This window comes from Oreochromis aureus, linkage group 3 (genome assembly GCF_013358895.1).
Source record: "Oreochromis aureus strain Israel breed Guangdong linkage group 3, ZZ_aureus, whole genome shotgun sequence".
Lineage (NCBI taxonomy): Eukaryota > Metazoa > Chordata > Actinopteri > Cichliformes > Cichlidae > Oreochromis > Oreochromis aureus.
This window is the reverse complement of record NC_052944.1, coordinates 34,486,298-34,505,224: the sequence shown is the minus strand read 5'-3', so window position 1 is coordinate 34,505,224 and position 18,927 is coordinate 34,486,298. Positions and strand designations below refer to the sequence as shown.

Here is an 18,927-nt window from a genome sequence, read left to right as displayed (position 1 = left end):
TGCCTGTGTAACCAGAAAAAACAATGCCGTGCTACCAGTCTTAATTCCCGGAAGTTGCTACAGCAACTGTTATTTGCTTTACTTAGTTTCTCAGTGCCAAAGTCTTCTGTAAGCAGAATATCACTCCTAAGTGAACACTTATTTTTCCATAGTATAAATAGAAACACCCACAGTTATAGTGGTGGATGGTCACAACAAACATGGGCATAATTTAAAATAAAAAGGTCACTGTATGTCCAATTAAGTCCAAAGCTACAGCTTCACGCTGCTCCATATGCAGCTTTCCGTCTCCTGGCTCTAGCTGTGCACATGCACCCAGCTTCTTTCATCACAAACTTTAATCCACTTCTCTGCCTACGAGTGCTTTTAAAAATGCTTTTTCGTCATTAAGGCTCGGCTTTCTGAGCAGTCCAAAAATAAAAATAATGAATTGGAGATGAGTTTAATAGTCCACTTCAACGATCCGCTGTTATAGACACTAGTTCTAATCAGGCTGGAGATGGTCTCTCTGTGAATAGCCAAATTAAAACTCAGAAATGATAAAACGGCTTGCTTTTTTTGTGTGGAACAGTGGTGCAGAGTTTGGTAACACTGCCTCAGGGCATGAAGTTCCTGGGTTCAAATCCACCAGCCAGCTTTATGCAGAAATATAGGTTATACTGTTCAGCAGCCCTGCTGAACAGTATAAGTGGTAATGAAATGGATGGATGGATGGACCTTTATTTTTCTGTCCTGTCATAAGACTTAACAACATTTTGAATTCCTTTATGATGACAACCTCAAGGATCAACGATTGTCGCAAGTAGCTTCCCAATCAAGGTAAAAAACATTTTTCCTTGCTTTTGATGATCTTGTGGGATAATAGGACATGTGCACTATGGAGAAACCTGCCCAACTCTGTCAACTACATGACAGAGCATCACCTCTTCTGCCATCAGTACAAATTCACTATTTTCTCAAGGACCAGTGTATAAGCTGAACCTGAAGGTCTGAGAATTAGCCATGAGGTTCAAGAACAATCCTCCCAACCCCTCAGTTCTAGTCAATCCACAGGGAACTGAGATTACTGAGGTTTAATACCACTGCTAACTAAAAACAGGAGCACTGCCAAAAGAGCCGAATGACCTTGCCGGACCTGCGCGGGTACCGAGTAAGAGAAGGACATGCACATTAGCAGAAACCATGCACATGAAAAGCCCGACACTGAAGGCACCGGGAGGAGTGCAGCCCCCAATCTGTTAAAGATTAACACTCAGCAGAATCAGCACCTTGTCTGGCATGTACTTGTAATCTCCTTCTCCCCTCTCTGTCTGTCTTTGTGTTAGGGACTGTCGAGAGGTGTTGCCTCAAAAGAAGATTCCCTGTCCACCCCTCCCTCCACCTTTCTTCCCCCTCAAATCCCCCCTGATAGGAGGAGGAAAAGGAAAAAAGAGAGGTGTGAAGAATTGAAAGCCTGCTAAATTTGAAAACGCATCTCTTTCCTTTCCAGATTTACAGTCATACTAAGACAGCACTTTTTAAAACCTCTAAGAAGGCTTTTTGGAAACGCTCTGAAGAGTGGTTCAGTGTGAAAATGACAATGTTGTTTTGTACTGTCGACGGAGGAAACAAAGCTTCTCCTTTATCACCAGAGGCTCTCTGTCGCTTTCAATTCTTTCTATGATTGATCACTTTACGGGCAATGTAGCCAATCAAGCAGCAGATGTTACACCATTGATCTGCATTTATGTTTTCGCCGTAAGAGAATAAAACAGACTCAGTGTGCGCGTACAGCAGCACAAAAACGACTGTTCATGGTAGTTATCAGCTTCTGTTTACGAGCAACACGTCCCTTTTTATTCTCGCACCGCTGCGTTAGAGATGCAGAAAATGTCAGGAGACTTCAGTTCAGCTTACACCATGTTAAAATGATACGACGTCTTAAAAATTACTTTAAAAATTTGGACAAAAGAGTAATTCTGCCTGATGTTGAAACATATAATACATTTAATGTCACCAAGATTAAAGAGGACAGGAGCTAAAAACAACCCGACTCCATCAATAAATCCTCTTTAGAAATGCAGTACAAGGGACTTGATGCACTTGTGGGATCGACTGCTGTCGGTATCAACTCTTGTGAAGTCTTTTGAATGTTTAGCTTTCCTCTGTTATCATTAAGAGCAGAGTCCGTGGTGTGCTGCAGCATGTGAGAGAGCCGCCCCCGCCCCTCTCCTCTGTGTAATGTCTAATGCAAATCAGAAACAGAGGCAGCAAGACTAAAGCTCATCAGGTGCTGTACGTCTTATTGCTGTTTAAACAACTTTTTTTAGTGAGCTAAGCAACTCATGAAGACACAAGGGACATGTGACGTCCTAATCCTGCACCTCTATCTACTGGTACAACAAGTATTGCGATGAGTGTGCAACTGTTTGACCGAACAAGAAAACAGTTTGGAATTTTACACCTAAGAAAAAACAAACATTTAGACAACACATCAGACCTCAGTGCTGGATATCTGTGTGTCTGTGGACTGAGTACTGTGTTAGATGTGTTAGGAATGAACTGCCACATTATTCGATGGAAATGAAAAGGATCAAACTGCATACAGCTGAATTTAAAAACACTTTGAAAATCAAAGTAAAAAATTGATATTACAGGCTAGTCCATTTATCCAAAATTTAACTTGTTCTATGGCAAATCGGTGCTGGGCAGTGAGCATGGGGCCCAGTAGAGGACATCGGGCTCTCTGTCCACTCACATGAAGTATATTTTTGATTGTTTGGCCAGAGACATTCACACCAGTTTCCTGCTGGTGCGCAACCTCTTCCTCCTTGCACATAGGAGCAGATACTGGTCCTGCTGATGGTTTAAGGACCAGTATCTGCTCTCCTAGACTCTCCTGGAATCTCCTCCATGTATTTGAGACTGTGCTGGGAGACACCACAAACCCACTTGCAATGGCATGTATTGATGTGCCATCCTGGAAGAGTTGGACTACCTGTGCAATCTCTGTAGGGTCCAAGGCTGGGATTTGTGAAGATTTAACCAATTCCAGTCATTATTTTTCCTATTCACAGACATATTTGAAGCTACATGCCAAATAGTTTCTTTCTCCAGCTTCTCAAGAGTAAATATTTGCTGCTGTCTATGTGGCTGTGAAGTGAACAATCCAGTGTCTTGAACTGAAGAATTTTTCACTACCGTCTGAGATTTCTGGCCAGATTTTTAAGAGCTGTGTGTTAAATCTCACACCACGGATGTCAAACTCATTTCAGTTAATGGGCCACGTGGGAGCCCAGTTTGATCTAAAGTGTGTTGAGCCCATAAAACGATTTCAAAAAATACCCAATAAATAATCACCTCCAAATTCTTTTCCTTTGCTTTCAGTGTAAAGAAGTAAATTCTGGATGGCTAAGGGTTCCCAGCCTGAGACTTCCCAGGAATATTAAGTGCAGTTTTAACAGTGGATCTCAGTTTTCTTACCATCGGCAGTGAATCAAAGAAAGACTCAGACTCACTGGCGATATCTTTGCCAGAAAGGAGGACTGACTAGGATTAAAACCCGCAATTTGGACATCCACTCTCATTAAATGATCTAGTAAATGATCTTACACCATTCGTGATGCACTCTGGATCAGTTTGGACCCCTCTGGCCTGCAGACCATACGTTTGACACATTGACATTAAAACATGATTCTACGTTTTAACGGAGATAGTTTCTGAATTGAAAAATCAAAAAGATTCACATCAATACAGGACAAGGTAAAATGGACAAGCTGAGGCAGAGGTAGCATGGCAGAAGAGGAGTAGCGAATTAAGTGAAGGGTAGAAACTAAGACAGAGTGCCACCACAAGTCTGTCTATTAATAGACTAGCTGTGGTTCTGGAGCTTTAATTCTCCCCTTGAGGTCTTAAATAAGAGCAGTTTCCCCCTCTCCTTTGTGCCCCTGTCACACAGGCACACAGAGAAAGATAGATAGACTGAAAAAGCAACTGAGACAAACTCCCTGCTTTTCTCCAGCTGCACTGTTTTCATGGGGGGGATTCGGGAAATCTTGTCAAGTGAATAGGTTTGAAGTCTCTGTGCGTGCACGTCTCTGAGAGAACGTCTGCGCACAACCGTCTGGGGAGGAGGGGGTGTCTGCCGGTTTGTGTCAGGAATAAAGGAGCGATGCCGACGGAGCGAACGGCGGCGGGCATGCGGATAGATGTACATGCACACAGGTAGAGCAGGGAAGGAAAACTAAGCAGTTGAACCCAGCCAAAGGCTCCTGAGAGAACACGGCTAAAAATAACCTGACATCAGAACGGGACGGGAACAGAAGCACTGAATGTTCCCAAACAACACGCACAGGCAGACAAAGCCCGTTTCAAACCATGTGCTACCATTACCTAACACACTAAACCTGTCAGCGTTCAACATGAATGCTACAGTGCATTGGATTTGTGCAGGCAAAGGTTTCCCTTGAGCAGGACGCTCAACTCCAACTCATGCATTTAATGCTTCCTGAAAAACAAAGGCTAAACCAAACGATTGTGTCTTTTCTTTGCATTGCGAGAACTTCCAGAGGAGTATCGACAGGTACCAGATAATGAGCAATGTGAGGGTAATACCTTTGTATTCTGCCATTTAGTTGACCTAATAGAAATACATGTCATATTTAAGGCTGTTGCACACTGAACGAACTGCGAAAAATCAAACTTGCTGTGCAACCCTATATACACACAGCAAAGGCGTTCAGTTTTGCAGAAAATTCATCCTCAAAAAAAATCGCATTGTTTAAAAAAAACCCAAAACATAACATGAAGTCGACATTAAGCCATGATAAGCTGGTCCTGATGTTTCTAAATAAAGAAAAGGAAGAAGCTGAGGCTCTTGGTTCATTCAATTCTCACAAATGGCAGCAGCAGGTAGAATGCCATGGTTTGATCGAGGAGTTTAAGCTGCATCACGGCCACTTTAGTACATATTTCAGGGTGTCAGTACAGCAGTTTGAGGTCTTGTTGGTAGAGTTGGGACCACAACTGAGGAGGTGGAGAAATAATTTCAGAGAGCCGATTGACCCGGAGCAGCTTCTAGCTGTGTGTCTGAGGTAAAACAACACTGACATTATTTAACTCCCAGACGCGTGACAGTGTTCATGTGGATGTAGAGTTTTCAGCTGGAGAAACGTTTCGTGATTTGGTTGAGTTTTTAGAGATGTTTGGAACCACCCAACTACTTTAAGCAAAAGCACAGCTAAATATGGATGTTTTCATACGTCCAGTGTAAAAGTAATTTATCTCCTCCACTTTTAGCCAATTTGGAGTTCACAGTTTCCTGAAAGATATTTGGGCCCGGTCAGTTGGGTCCATTTTCCACCTTGTATTGGCTTAATAAATAAAGAATTGAATAAAAACATTGATGTTTTAGGGCAGGAAACTATGAGAATGTCCCACAGAGCAGTTTGTCACTACTCAATATCATACGGAGTTATTTGGTCCATTGTTAATATAAATGTATTGTTTAATCCTTTTGGGTACAGGACATCTACTTGTCCATGTGCTCAGGGAACTTGTTTCCTTTTTTTTGTTCGTTAAGGGACCAAAAAAAAAAAAGGTGCAACTGAATAGTCAAAAAGCTGAAGATGAGGGTAATCTGGTTAGTTTCACACCAAGAAAATGAGATGAGGGAGAAAAATGTAAAAGAAAATGAACTACATGGGGATTTTCCTGCAATAACATGAGTATGGTCATGAAATATAGCCTGCTAATTTAAAGCCAATTAAGGCTTTAAGTCATATGGCAAATATTTAATCAATCCTGAATTAAATATTACTCTTTATAATATTTTAAAAAAGGCTTCTCCTCTGAGCACAATCGGTAATGCAAGCTCCTGTTGACTGTGCTTCAGTATCACTACCTGATTGTGCGAGTTCACTGACTGTGCAGCATGTCTCCTGCACACACTCGGCGCTTCATATCACGTGCACTCCCCTGTGCTTGGCTCGAAATGGACGTATCCAGACAGCAGTCAGCAGTAAGCCGGTTTTCCTGGCTGCTAGTCTAAACTGAGCCTATCTCCGCTCTGCAGCCAGGGAGGGGTTTTCCCGCTCTGTTTAGATAGCATTAGACTCACCTCGCAATCACTTAAGAAGCAGGCCCCCCTCCCTACTTACCCACCACCAGCTACACCCAGCAGCGGGTCTAATCAGGGCTGGAATCAATGAAAAGCAAATAGCAGGAAATAAACTGGCCTTTCTGTGTCCTTTAATGTCCCCAGACTTTCTTTTTTTCAACTCTGAATACTTTCTTTGATGGGGTTCAGTGGATGGAAACGAGTTGCTCCGTGTGTGTACTCTGTGTAATGAGAACGCAGAAGAGTAAAGACCAGACGGGGACGGAGTGACAGGGCGACAAAGAAGGGCACGCCACGCGAGGAATTAAAATTAAACAGCAAATATACTGATCGCTAAACTCAAACTGATTTTTTTCTCCCTCCCGCATGAGGAAAAATAAAGTGCAAGAATCCTCCAGCCGACGTATTTAGAAACAGTTTCAAAGCTTCACGCCAGACGTGCTCGCAACCTCTGCCTGCACTGCAGTCTGTCGTCTTTTCTTCTACAGCAAGCACACATTGCACTGGCTCTCCACAATAAGTCACTTAAGACTGGCTGTTCCTTTACACTGATTAGCACTCATTGCCTTTCATATTATTTCAACACCTGCTGAGTCACCAGCAGCTCCTGTGCACCCTGGGATGCAGCAATATAGAAAAGAGGGAGTGTTGCAGGCATTTAAAGTCTCTCTTTCATGCATGAGTCCATAGCTGACCAGGCTGTCAAAAAACAGTAGACTACCATTTTGGTTTTTTGAAGCTGACATGACATCAAACCCTCTCTGATGCATATCCTCTGACGGAGGGTCCCACTCAGCCCACTGGATTCTCTACAAAGTCCAAAACTGCAGTGAAGTCCTTAACCGCTGAGAGTTTTTAAACAAGATCCCAGTTTTACCACACAGGTTTGAAACTCTATGAATCAAACAACATATTGAACAACCCAACTCTGTTACAGTTGGAGCAATTTACGCTCCACCTCCTGTTTGGCAAGAGTAGGTTTTGGCAAGATCCTTTGGGTTTTGAGCAGAAAGCAGCAATGCTGCGCTGTTTTGAAGACGCCTTATGAATTGGCTAATGATAAAAGCCTCATTTTCTGCAAGTACCTGATGATTTGATTATTTCCCATTTCTTGAAGAGAAGAAGGTAATAGCTCTATGTTCACAGCAGAGCTCCCCCAGCTCCGTTCTGTACAACTTTTCATAATTATTTTATTTAATTGTTTAGTTATTTCCAAGTTAAAAGGCCTGTTTATGCTGAAATACATTAATATATATTAGGAAATTATATGTGTATACAGTTAGACCCATAGGTTTTTGGACAATGGTAAGATTCTCAGCCTCTGTAAACCACGGTGCATTGGAAATCAATTATGACTTAAAGCTAACTTAAAGTCTAAAAATTAAGTTAAGCGGTTTATCAAAAGTACTGTATTTTTAGTTTGTGGAATACAGACATTTTTATACATTAAACGCACATTTTTAGAGGCTTTTAATTTAAAATAGAGGATTACACCTTAAAAATCACACCTGTAAACATATTCCAGCACACATGAGAGAGCACTCAAGGTGACCTGCGAGCTGCTGTCTGATGTGGAGTCATAAAGTTTGAATGAGCACCAACTCGCTGTAGGCGGAAACACAAACCACATAAACCGGAGCTTAATAACTCAGCGCCCACAAGACCTTTGTTTGCCTCCTAAACAAACCTGGAGAAACAACACTGTTGCCCAGACAAAGCGAGTCAAAGCACTGGTGTGCAGGACTGCTCTAGCGCCACATCAATTTGTCATGTAAGCGTAACCCAGTTTTAAGGTTTGGCTAAAAATGGCCCGACGCAACATGATGTAAAAGGACGTGGGCCGGCAGCTCAGCCAGCCGGCTAAAAAAATAAAATAAAAAATATGATGTGGCATGTTGTATTAAGCTACCATAAACTTGGCTGCTACTGAGCAGAAAGGTCTGAAAATGGACTCAATAACAGGATATGCTGACCAAGAATCTAAAAAGGCATGTAGGATGGTACAACAGCAGGCAGGGCAGGAGGCAAGGACGACACGAGCATACAGGCCAAATGGTCATTTTCTGGCGACCATGTACCTGCCACTCTGGCAAGCCAGGGGCAACCTTTGGAACTGCTATCATAGGATAAAAGGGAGAAACTTCCAGTAAATGCTCAGGTCAGCTGCCTACGACGGCACAGACTGCACAAGCCTCCAAACATGAGTCAACACATCCATGTGGGCAGACACCCAATAAGGCGCTATGCTGTCAATCTCTGCATCCGTGTGTGGCCACAGAGCAGCTTTAGATTAGCACTGCCGCACTGTTAGACACAGAATTAAACTCTTCTCTCCAATAAAAAGACTCAAGAAAATAAGCAAAAAGAGCTATAAAAAATCTAAGTAAATAAATAAAAGTCTTACATGTGCTGGAACAAAATGTTTCAGTGTAATGACGCAACTCCAGCAGCAGCGCTGACCATCAGAGACTCAGCAAACATTACTGGCACTGTTTGGAGAAACCCCACAGGCTATACCCAAAAATGACTCTTAGACCCAGAGGAATGTGTGTGTGTGTTGGGGGGGAGGTTTGTCCAGCAAAATTCATCCTTTAATTTAATTATTAACACAAGCTTAAAGTGGTCAGATGAAAATCTGAAGCAAAATGATTTTAATGCACTACTCAAAGGCCTTGTCTTGAAGGCCCCAGTATATCACACAGCCACTTCTATTTATGCTCGCCATTAAGGCGCTGGAAGCGGCTCCAGTATTCTCCTGAATGATAGGTGTCACCACGCAGACAATACCGCCACGTCAGCGCCGATGTAGAAGGAGACAAAGTCAAAAATAGAAGAAAAGACATTGCAGAATGGTTTTTCTTTCCCTTTCCATAAGGTCTCATGTTTTCAAATTATTGTTTAATCTGAATCTCTGAGCTTCTATACTAACATATCATTACAAACTATAGAAAGACAGGGTATTAGATGTTGCTGGAAAGTAATTCATCCAAAAAAGCATGGCAATTTTAAGATGCATCATGAGGTCTTCTTGACACCTCTTCTTGTCTAGGACAGGTCTTCATCACGTTTGCACTGAACCTGAAGATAGTCAGACATAATATTTTTATCTCCTTACTTTTATTTCCACCAACATCTGCTAATAAGACTTCTGTAGACCTCGAGGTCTCTGAATCACCCTACCATGGCTCAATCACCTTTTCCTGTCAACCTTCAAAAACAACAACAGAGCAACAACATAGAAAACAGGCAGACGGTCCAGAGGTGGTTCACTGTCTGGGCATGAGATAAGAGCTAGAGCAGGCAGGGACTGCTATGTCATGCACACCTTCACTTATGTGACTGTGACGTCAGGGTGTGAGAGTTCTGGAGGCCCACACCACCAACATCCATTAAAGTAAATAAATCGCAAACACACAAAGTAGTTCCCCCACTCTGTTTTTTTTATTTATTTACAGTAGTTGGATGATCCATCACCTTAACCGGGGACTTAAGAAAACAAACGCCCAAACACTCAACTGCATAAACAAAGGTCGTAAAAACAGCAGAGCTACTGAGTCGACGGTCAATTTCGCCATCCAACTTCCCCTGTCAACTAAAGTCCATTTAACACATGCCAGTTGGCTGGTTTGCTGCCATGACAACAGAGCAGTAGTGAACGGGAAACTAGACTTCAGTTTAAATGTCACAACTTCTTCCTGACAGCTATAAGATTGCAAAACAATCTCAATGATGAGAAAAAGAGGCGGTGAAAAAAAACAACCTCCCGAGTGTGGCAGTCTGCTTAGAGAGGCCGGAGTCAACAAACAGCATCTCTCAACTTGACAACATGCAAACTGCAAGCAGGTGTCCCAGGGGAAACAGACACTTTCCCAACATACTCTGACCCTCCCTCACTGATTTTTATGACAATAATCTCCATAAATAGAAGAGCTTTTTCAGCCCTGATGGGGACGAGCTCGTCATTTTTGCCGCTGACTCACACGCCGGGGTTAATTGAGGTGGACAGTCCCAATCATGACACTAAATGGCTTTAAAACGGCACTTATTTTTGCCAGTGGCGCGTGAATGTCACGGCTTCGCGGCAGCCCTCATGAACCCCTTACGCGCCCGCCGCTGGCAGCTCTGAAAGGCATCTGCCAGGGTTATTCGGTTATTGGGTCTAGATGCAAATATGCCTGTGAGATCATTCACAGCTTGCTGTCAGACAGTCACAGCTGCTTGCGGTGAATTTGTGCCAAGAGGAGAGCAATAGAAAATGATGGTGGTGTGTTTGTGTGCATGCAGAAGTAAGGGGCCCTGACTGTGTCAGAAATAGAGATGCTGAAAGAAAAAAAACAAACTAAAACTTAGCAGCAGCACAGTCTAACCTGTGCTTTGGTGTCCAGGTTGTCCTCTGACCACAGATAAGCGGCTCTGTAGGCAAACAATTCCCTAATTTATGGAAATGTTAGCTGCTGGACCAGTTCAGACTGGTCCAGACTGGTCCAAAAGCATTTTACCTCTGCCTCCTGAATGCATCATTAATGTGCCAGCTTAAGTGACAAACTGACATTAGATTAGCACCCTGCTGCAGAAAACGTCAGTTATTTAATAACTCTCCAAGGCCCAAGATCTTCAGACTTTGTAAATGTAGCAGGGTCATACCATATTAAAAAAAATAAATAAACAAATATTGGTTTCTACCAGTGCTACCCCTCAGCCTCATCAATTTAAAAATTCTAGGTAGCTTCTTCAGTTATTGCATTTACAAGATATTCAGGAAACATGACCTCTGACACTGACCTTGAGGTCAAGAACACCGATATTCGAACGTATCCAAGATTTTTACTAGATTTAACTATCAAATCATTGGTGACATCATCTTCAAGCTATCGCGTTATTTTCAGAAAACCTGACCTCTGATACCACAGATATTTGATATAGGAAGCAGTCCATTTACCACTTCCTCATATTAGATAAGGTTGGGTTAAACCTTGGAAAACGCATTTAAGCTCTGCATCCAGTTCTACCCACTCAAAGTGTCCCAGTCTGCAAACGACCCCAATTTGATATTTAGAAACAAGCAGTGGTCCCCTGGATTTTTATCGGTTTACTTACTACTGTTTACTACTTGTTCCACCAACTAGGGGTGGCTGATCTTTTTGGTTGCAGTTTTTAAAACAAAGCTTAAATGTATCTTTCATTGCTAAGATATCATGCGTCATGTATTAAAGTAGGTACAAGAGATTAAAAACAGGCATCTTAAAAAATTTCAACCCAAATCCATGTACTTTATTTTACCAGTTTACAGGTAAAATATTTACATTAATTATAATACTATACCAAAACCTAAGCCACTTCTGAGGGGTTCAGGTAAGAAGGCACCTGTTGATTTTTTTTTTTCACAGAATGAGCCAGCAGTCTTTAGACAAGTAAACTCCACTACAGATTCTCATTAGCTTTAAAGACCCGCATGAAACTTTAGTACCCAAACGGCTATGGCACTGGAGTGCAACCATAAACTAAAGCCCCAGTAATAAACAGAGACTGCATCAGTGAGGCCTGGCTAAGCATCATGGAGCCTGGGTTATTTGTGTAACCACCACAGACAACAAAAGCAGATTAAAACTTCCAGTTGAGATTATGACACAAATTTCATTTCAAGCTTGTTTGATCTCAGCGTGAATCCAAATGTCCGGATCATAGTTACACTCCTAAGCCAATACATAATCATGCAATGTAAGACTTGTCGGGTATTATCCTCACAAATTATACTGTTTAGGAGGTTTGTTTGGCGATATTTCAATTCAGCGTACCCAGGAGTCCCATTACCGACACATTTTGTTGGCAGTGTGGGGAGAATCTATTCAGGACTAAAAATAATGTAAAGTTTCTAACAGTGTTTCTGTCTGTTTTAGACACGTTACTTCAGTCTCCTGCCACCAGGCCTTCAGCTGACAGCGAAGCACTGCTCAACACAGCCGACGTGTTATCTATCGCTGCTGCTGCTGACATTTCCCAGTACAGCGGAAACCAAAAATAGTGCATCTATATTACTGTATTATAAAGACTTAGTAAGTCATAAACATCCATCAATCTATCCATCAATCTTCCGTCTGTCTCCAACAGACTTTCCAACATGCTCCAACCTCCGGGCCTATGGCAGTTGAGAGAGGCTCCAGGCACACCAGCTCACTTCTTGGACTCTAGAGTAGCTTTGCATGACTGACAGTTCAGAATAATCCTTATGTGTTATACCAAGGCTGTTTTAGCTTGCCTTTTAAAAAAGCCATCTTCCCTTTCCTCCATACAGACGACCTCCCCAAAACTCTTAATAATGACCTTTGACACCTGAGCACATACCAATAACATAGACCACCAAGACGTGGCTTGACAACCATTAGAATAGTTTCAAGGTTTTTCCAAGGGTAGCTGCATAGGCAGAGACCACCCTCACTAACTTCTCATGCAAACCCAGTCTTTTCTATAAAAGGGCCTGCCTTCTCGGTCATCATACAGAGCTATACAGAGGGTCTGAAATCGAGCATTTAACACAGGTTTTTGGCTCACAGTCATTACCTTCATATAAGCTGACCTCTGTATTTAAATCTCTGGTTATGTTTGATAGGAGTCTCCCTTGTTGTAACAGTATAACAAGGGAAAGCATAACAGCATGAATGGGGCTCACCTACAGGCAGACAATCCAGTATTTACTGCTTTACTGAATAGTTGAATAAGCTGGCTGACTAGTTGACTGAGTAGTGATCGAATACACTCCCTGCCAGCCTCACATTCTTGCTAACCGACTCACAAATTGACTACCTGCCAGACTGAATGACAAACAGATAGCCTGCCTTTTATTCCTGCCTGCTGGCTGCCCTTCCTTCATACCAGCAACACAATGAAGTTAACAGCCTGACAACACTGCATGTTACCTTCGTGTTAAAAATCATCAGAAGGACAAATACCATGCAATGCACTGCTCACTGATTGCCCCTTCCCCCAACGGCACCGAGGTTGTTGCTCTCACAAAGAAATCAATATCTACAATGATTAAGCTTGACGTGGCTTATTGGCTATTAAAGTCCAGCCAGGTTCACAAAGGAACAGAGACAATGCACGTCTTTTTCCTCAAACGTCAGCAGCTGAGTCTTGTGAGCGAGGAGGAGGTGGAGTTGACGGATGTGAGGCAGCTGAGCTGAAACATCAATCAAACATGTGCATCCCACAGCCGACAAAGGCAGTTCCCAGAAACAAACCTTCAGCACATTTAGTCTCAGTAATGTCTAACACGGCGCTGCACATATGCCCACGTGTGACTCAGTCTTATTTTCATTCCATCTATTCCTTTTTTCGCTCTTTTATGATGGCACATTTGCATCACAGCCACCTTCGACATGACTCAGGTTTAATTTGAGGGATGCCACTGGCAATGAAACATGGTCATTCAGTCTTTATGACCAAGTTAGGACATAAGTGACAGTCAGGAATCAATTACTAATCTAAAAGGCGATGGGAGTACAATGTGCTCTGCGCTGCTGCACCTGAAAGTGTCTGTGAGGGGATTTCCCAACAAATAAAGGCCATCAAAGCTACCATATGAAGAAATGTCATGTTTCTCCCATGATCTGTGAGGCATTTGAGTGATTTAGGCTCTCCTTGAAAACAAGATAACCACAATGCATCCTTCTGGGACCTCGGGACTTCTATCACTTGCTGTGTTATCTCTGTCTGCGACTCTTTTTGAAGTCCGTACTAAAGGAACTGGCTACAAGAGCTGCGTATCGGCGCCAGACCCCAAAACACCAGATGCCTTTGATTGAAGTAATGTATTGGCTGATTAGAGCTTCACAAATAAGAACAGGTGCTGGCATGATTAGTCAGCTGACAAAAATGTTAGCACTAACCATTTAGACGGTTACTGTTTAAATTTTGACAAGCACAAAAGCCAAATGGCATCTCAATTTAACCCTATGATGTCTAAGCACTGAATTGGACTCTTGTGAGCAATCTTTGTATAACATACGGACGTATTCCCTATGTTACGTCCCTCTAGTTTTTCCACTTTCTTGTACATTCCCTCCAAACAGTTTCAGCAATCTCCCTCCAAGAATTTGGCGACATTTATGCATCATACTGATGCTATGATTATTACCTTTGTATTGATTTATTCTCTCACTGATACATTTAAAAACTACAAAAAAAAGTAGCCAGAAATGCACATGAGGAATCAACTGTGCTGAACAGGCCACTCACAATAGCGGTGAGCTGCATAGAGCAGACCTGTAGTTACATTTCTAGGGAGGTGCACAACAGATTATCATAATTATAAACGTCTGAGGTGAGAAACTGCAAAACAAATGGAAATGTACTGAGGATTGTGCACTCACACCAAGCTATGTTAGAGTGTAATGGGTTCATTGATCCACCTTTGCACCTACAGAGAAAATGTGTCCTGTTTTTCTACTGCTTTTTCTCTACAATCTAACAGATAAAGTTGTATTTACATAACACCAAATCACAAAGACACTAAAATAAAACAGAGTAAACGCCAACAATTTGGTGACCAAAGGAAGGTATAACTCCCTTTTAACAGGAAGAACCTTACTCCAGAAGCAGGCTCAAGGACAGGCAACCATCTGCCCTGACTGGTTGGAGCTTTTATCATTTTGGGTGGCTACGTTTCTCTATGAGTATATATTTAGTGTATATGGCTGTTTTTGGTTGGAACAGCAAAGAGGTTTAAGTCAAACACTCTCCTGTTTAAAGTTGGTTGCCCCTCCAGTTTAAATGGTCTGCTGCCGACTCTGAACCTAAGCCCAACCACCTTGGGTTTTGTATCCAAACCTAGCTTATGAAACTCAATTACATGTGACCCAACAGTTTAACCTGACCTTCAACACATTGGGTGTGGTGTCCAACCCTAACCAACAATGGCATTTAAAGCCAACCCAACAGCTTGACCTAACCCCAACTTCTTGTTTTAAGTGTCTATCCATAACCAATGTTGGGTGCAGTGCCCAACTCAAACACCACCTCTTTTCAAACTGACCTTGCCCCCACCCTGACAGATCTGTGGTTTTAAGCTCTTAAATGCTGTTTAGGGAGCTCAAGAAGCCTGAAATATTCTAACATGATAAAAAAACAAAAAAAAACAAACAAAAAAAAACAAACAAACTATCAAAGCTTTTCATAAAAAAGGCATCTGGTGGTTCTCCAGAACAGACGGGAAGTGATTATAGTTAAGATAGCTAAGGAATTCTTGCTATCATAGGGAAACAGTTAACTTTTTTTTTTTGCGCTTTTATTTCTCATTCGGTCAGTCTCACCCATTTTCAAGCAACAAAACTCAAACATCCAGGTCTAAGGTCCTGAAATGTGACAATTCTATGGTTTGTTTGGCATTTTAGGTTCGGGACACACCAACTGAAAATCTTGGCCAACATCAACATGGACCTTATTTTTATGAGTTTTCTTATTTTTTACCCTCTCTGGAAACAAAAGCTATTCTTCATGAAAGTACATGGTGTGTTTGAAATTCTTCCAGCAGTTTTCCACACAGAACATTTAACTAGTAGAGAAACAGACCCCGATATCAGTCTACAATTGAATGGGGTCAAGTTGGTATTCATATACTCTGCCAAGCAAAATGTGTTTGATGCCTTGGCTGAACTTATTTCAGGAGGGAAGTGCGATGGGTCTTGTTAGTAGAGTAGTATTCCCAGAATATTTTAATTTATTTATTTGGATTTATTTAATAAAATATTGATATTTGGTGTTCCTGTATCAATACAATATTGAAACACTGTGCTGAATCAATTTTCCACCCATGCCTAAAGTTATGCCCACAATTTATGCGACAAAGAAAGCCATCACCCGCTGACATCAGTAAACTGTGCTTGATGAGGAGCTGAAATCAGTTAACAGTTATCTGATGTATCAGTGTATCCCCATTTTTGATAGTAAAACTTAGCATCTCTGAGTTTTAAGAACTCATTTTACACAGAACTGTAGACGAGAGTCTACTTGTCCAATCTTTCAGGACTGATCTATTATTTTTGGCGACAGGAAGATGAGACAAGCTGTGAATTTTTTTTCTTCACAGCTTTGTACTCGCCTAACCTAACAGAGTGCCAGGTCTAATCTATTTAAGGTTTCAGTCAGAGTCGACTCCAAACTAAGCAGCATAGTGTCTCAGAAGTCAGCGGCATGGGTGAATTTTATGAAAAAGGTTGGCCAAAAAGTCGAGAGTAAACTTTTCAACACCTTCCAGAGTGACACATCATCTAAAACAGTGAGCTGACTTGATGTTCAGATGTTCTCCCAACTTTAGTTTGAATCCCTGAGAGACTGACTGAACAAATCAAGAATGACACATTTCAAAAAACAGCAGGGACATCTAGAGACCGTTTCATCTGCTGGCTGTGATGCCTCCTCTCTATTCCTGAGGACATGAACCCAATTAAATCTACACCTCAGTCACTCCTTTGCTGCAGTCACCAGGTAACATATACGCACAGTTCTGTGCTTTGGAAATCACATGAATATAGGGCAGCTTTGCATAACTGACCATTCAAAATCATGCTAAATCAAGCCGTTTTACCTCCTCTCTCTTTAACCGCCAACTTTACTCTGATTGGCTGCTTCTCACAAACTGAAGGTTTGATCCACAGTCAGTAAAAAAGACCAATGTAGCCGCTTTGAAGTCACCCAATGGTGTTCAACTTGCAAGTTTCAAGCCTCAATGTTGGCGTTTTGGTTACTGCCATCACAATTATAAAGGCACCAACAGCACAAATGGGTTCAAACAATCTGATTCGGTGATTTTAATTAGTGGCACTGCGGCTGAGCATACAGCTTTGAGGGGGACGACTTAAGGGGTCCATTATAGTCGACAATCTCGCTCTTGCGACCAGCAGCTCGGCTCCAACAGATGTGATGTCCCGCTGTGACACAAGCCGCATTTTGGTGTCGTTTTAGCCAGTTGTGCACCTCTCAGTTTTTCTAACCTTGAAAGTTTTGCTGTACAGAAGAGCTATATGGCAAGCATAAGTGCACTGTCACCGTGTGATGTAAGCAGTGACCTTTAAGAGCGTGAAAGCTCTCCATGGTCCCTGGCAAATATGTAAACTACAACACTTATTTATTTTTACTGTAAAGTTGGGCATTTTAACATGGGGGTCTATGGAGCCAGCATCAAGTGCCCACTGAAGGAAATGCAGCTTGTAGGGCTTCAGGTTTCATTGGTGGAGGGTGGGGCAGGAGGTGCTCATTCCAGAGAAGCCCATATTAGGAATATTATCTCTCAGTGATGTCATAGAGAGCCAAGAGTAGAAAAAAATGAGGGTTTCGACCACTGTGAAGCCTGGGATTTTGACTTGAAACTTTCTGGATCTTTAATAGGAGCACCAGCAATTACAGTCATACACATAAGTGACAGAAAAACACGATTTGCTGTCTAATTTAGCTCATTGGACTGGACTGTCCAACCACAGCCAGGTTACAGTGAAGAAGAGGACAGATACAAGGGGAGGGAATGATGTGTGGAGGGGGGTGTACTCACAGTCAAGGTGCTTCTTCTTCGGTCCGCTCACTTCATGCGTGGTGGCTTTGCACACAGCCTTGCTGATAGCCGACCCGGTCATGCTGTGCTGAGCTGCTGTGATCCGATCCGTGATAGATTGGCCCGACATCGCTCCGACTTTTTTCTTTCCCCCCCTTCAATCAGCGAAAATAGTACAATAACGATCCGATCAATGGATCAACTCAACGTGACTTCACTGTCAAGTGGAGGTAACAGAGAGCAGGGATCGCACACACACGCACACACTCAGACACACACTGTCTTCCACACAACCTGTGCAGCAATGTCAGCTCACTACAGGTACAAGAACAATCCGTTTAACTACAATCTGAATTTAAAAATAAAACAAAAAAAATGTTTGGCAACTGTTTGTTCCGTCTATCTATCTAAGCAGTAAACACAACACGAGCCAGTCTGTGTTAGCTAATGTTTCCGTTGCAGTACTCGAACCAAGAGAGAGTCCCACTGTGGAATCCGCAAACACTTGAAATTACTTTCTGGCCACAAATAAACATAGCTATCTGGCTGCTTTGTAACCCGGAGTCACCAAAAAGTCAAGTCCAACTCGGGCTGGGCAGAGAGGGAAAGTAATCCTGGTGAAATCACAGCTTGGAAAACAGTTTTAAAAAAATAGAGTTGCTCTTCCACGTCAACTTGTTAGCTTGGACCGCAGCTCAGCTATCACTGGTCGCTTGGCGAAGTGTGCGTTAAATCGTCCCTTGGGCGTAAAAAGTCTCTCGGACAGGAGCAGCGCATTGTTTGAAGTTCAGAGGAGGACGGTGTGACACTGACAGCCGGGACAGTTGCAGCTTCCCACGGTGAGAGGAGACGCGAGGAGCGGCGGTGGGTGTTAGCCGAGATGCTAGCAGGGTTAGCTAAAGCCAGCCAGCCAGGCGGGCGGGTAGAGAGAGAGCGGGTTCCTGTGGTCTGTGACCGGGGAGCCGAGCCGGCGGAGCCGCTGAGTTAAAAAAAATAAAAGAAAGAAAGAAAAACTCCCTGACAGCTCCCTTAGCTCGCCTGTTTCCCTTCACGGTCCTCTGGCTCAGTTTGGTGCTTCCCTCCGTCTGCCGTCACCACATTACTGGCTCCCGTTGTTCTTTTTTATTTTTTTATTTTTCTTACCGACAGTTCCGCCCGGTGCCGCCGTGTGGAAAGTCTCGCCAGTGGTTTCTCTTTGCGCACTCACTGACTGACTGACTGCTCGCTCCTGTGCTGGACAAAATGGCAGCGTAAAAAATCAGCTGATCTCACAACTGTGCCGCGTTCA

General features: G+C 42.7%; 1 protein-coding gene across 3 annotated transcripts in view; it reads right to left on the bottom strand.

Annotated features, from left to right (window-relative positions):
* Positions 1-18,927, bottom strand: part of si:ch211-200p22.4 (phosphatidylinositol-binding clathrin assembly protein) — a 107,336-nt gene extending 88,409 nt beyond the window's left edge. The window contains exons 1-2 of one of the 3 annotated variants that reach the window (XM_031726942.2): positions 18,783-18,910; positions 17,640-17,794 (exon numbers count right to left, since the gene is read on the bottom strand). In XM_031726942.2, the coding sequence (XP_031582802.1) occupies positions 17,640-17,769 (130 nt within the window). In that variant the 5' untranslated portion in view covers positions 17,770-17,794; positions 18,783-18,910. Of the gene's footprint in view, positions 1-17,639 lie in introns of all 3 variants that reach the window. The other 2 variants (XM_031726944.2, XM_031726943.2) reach the window with 2 other exon arrangements.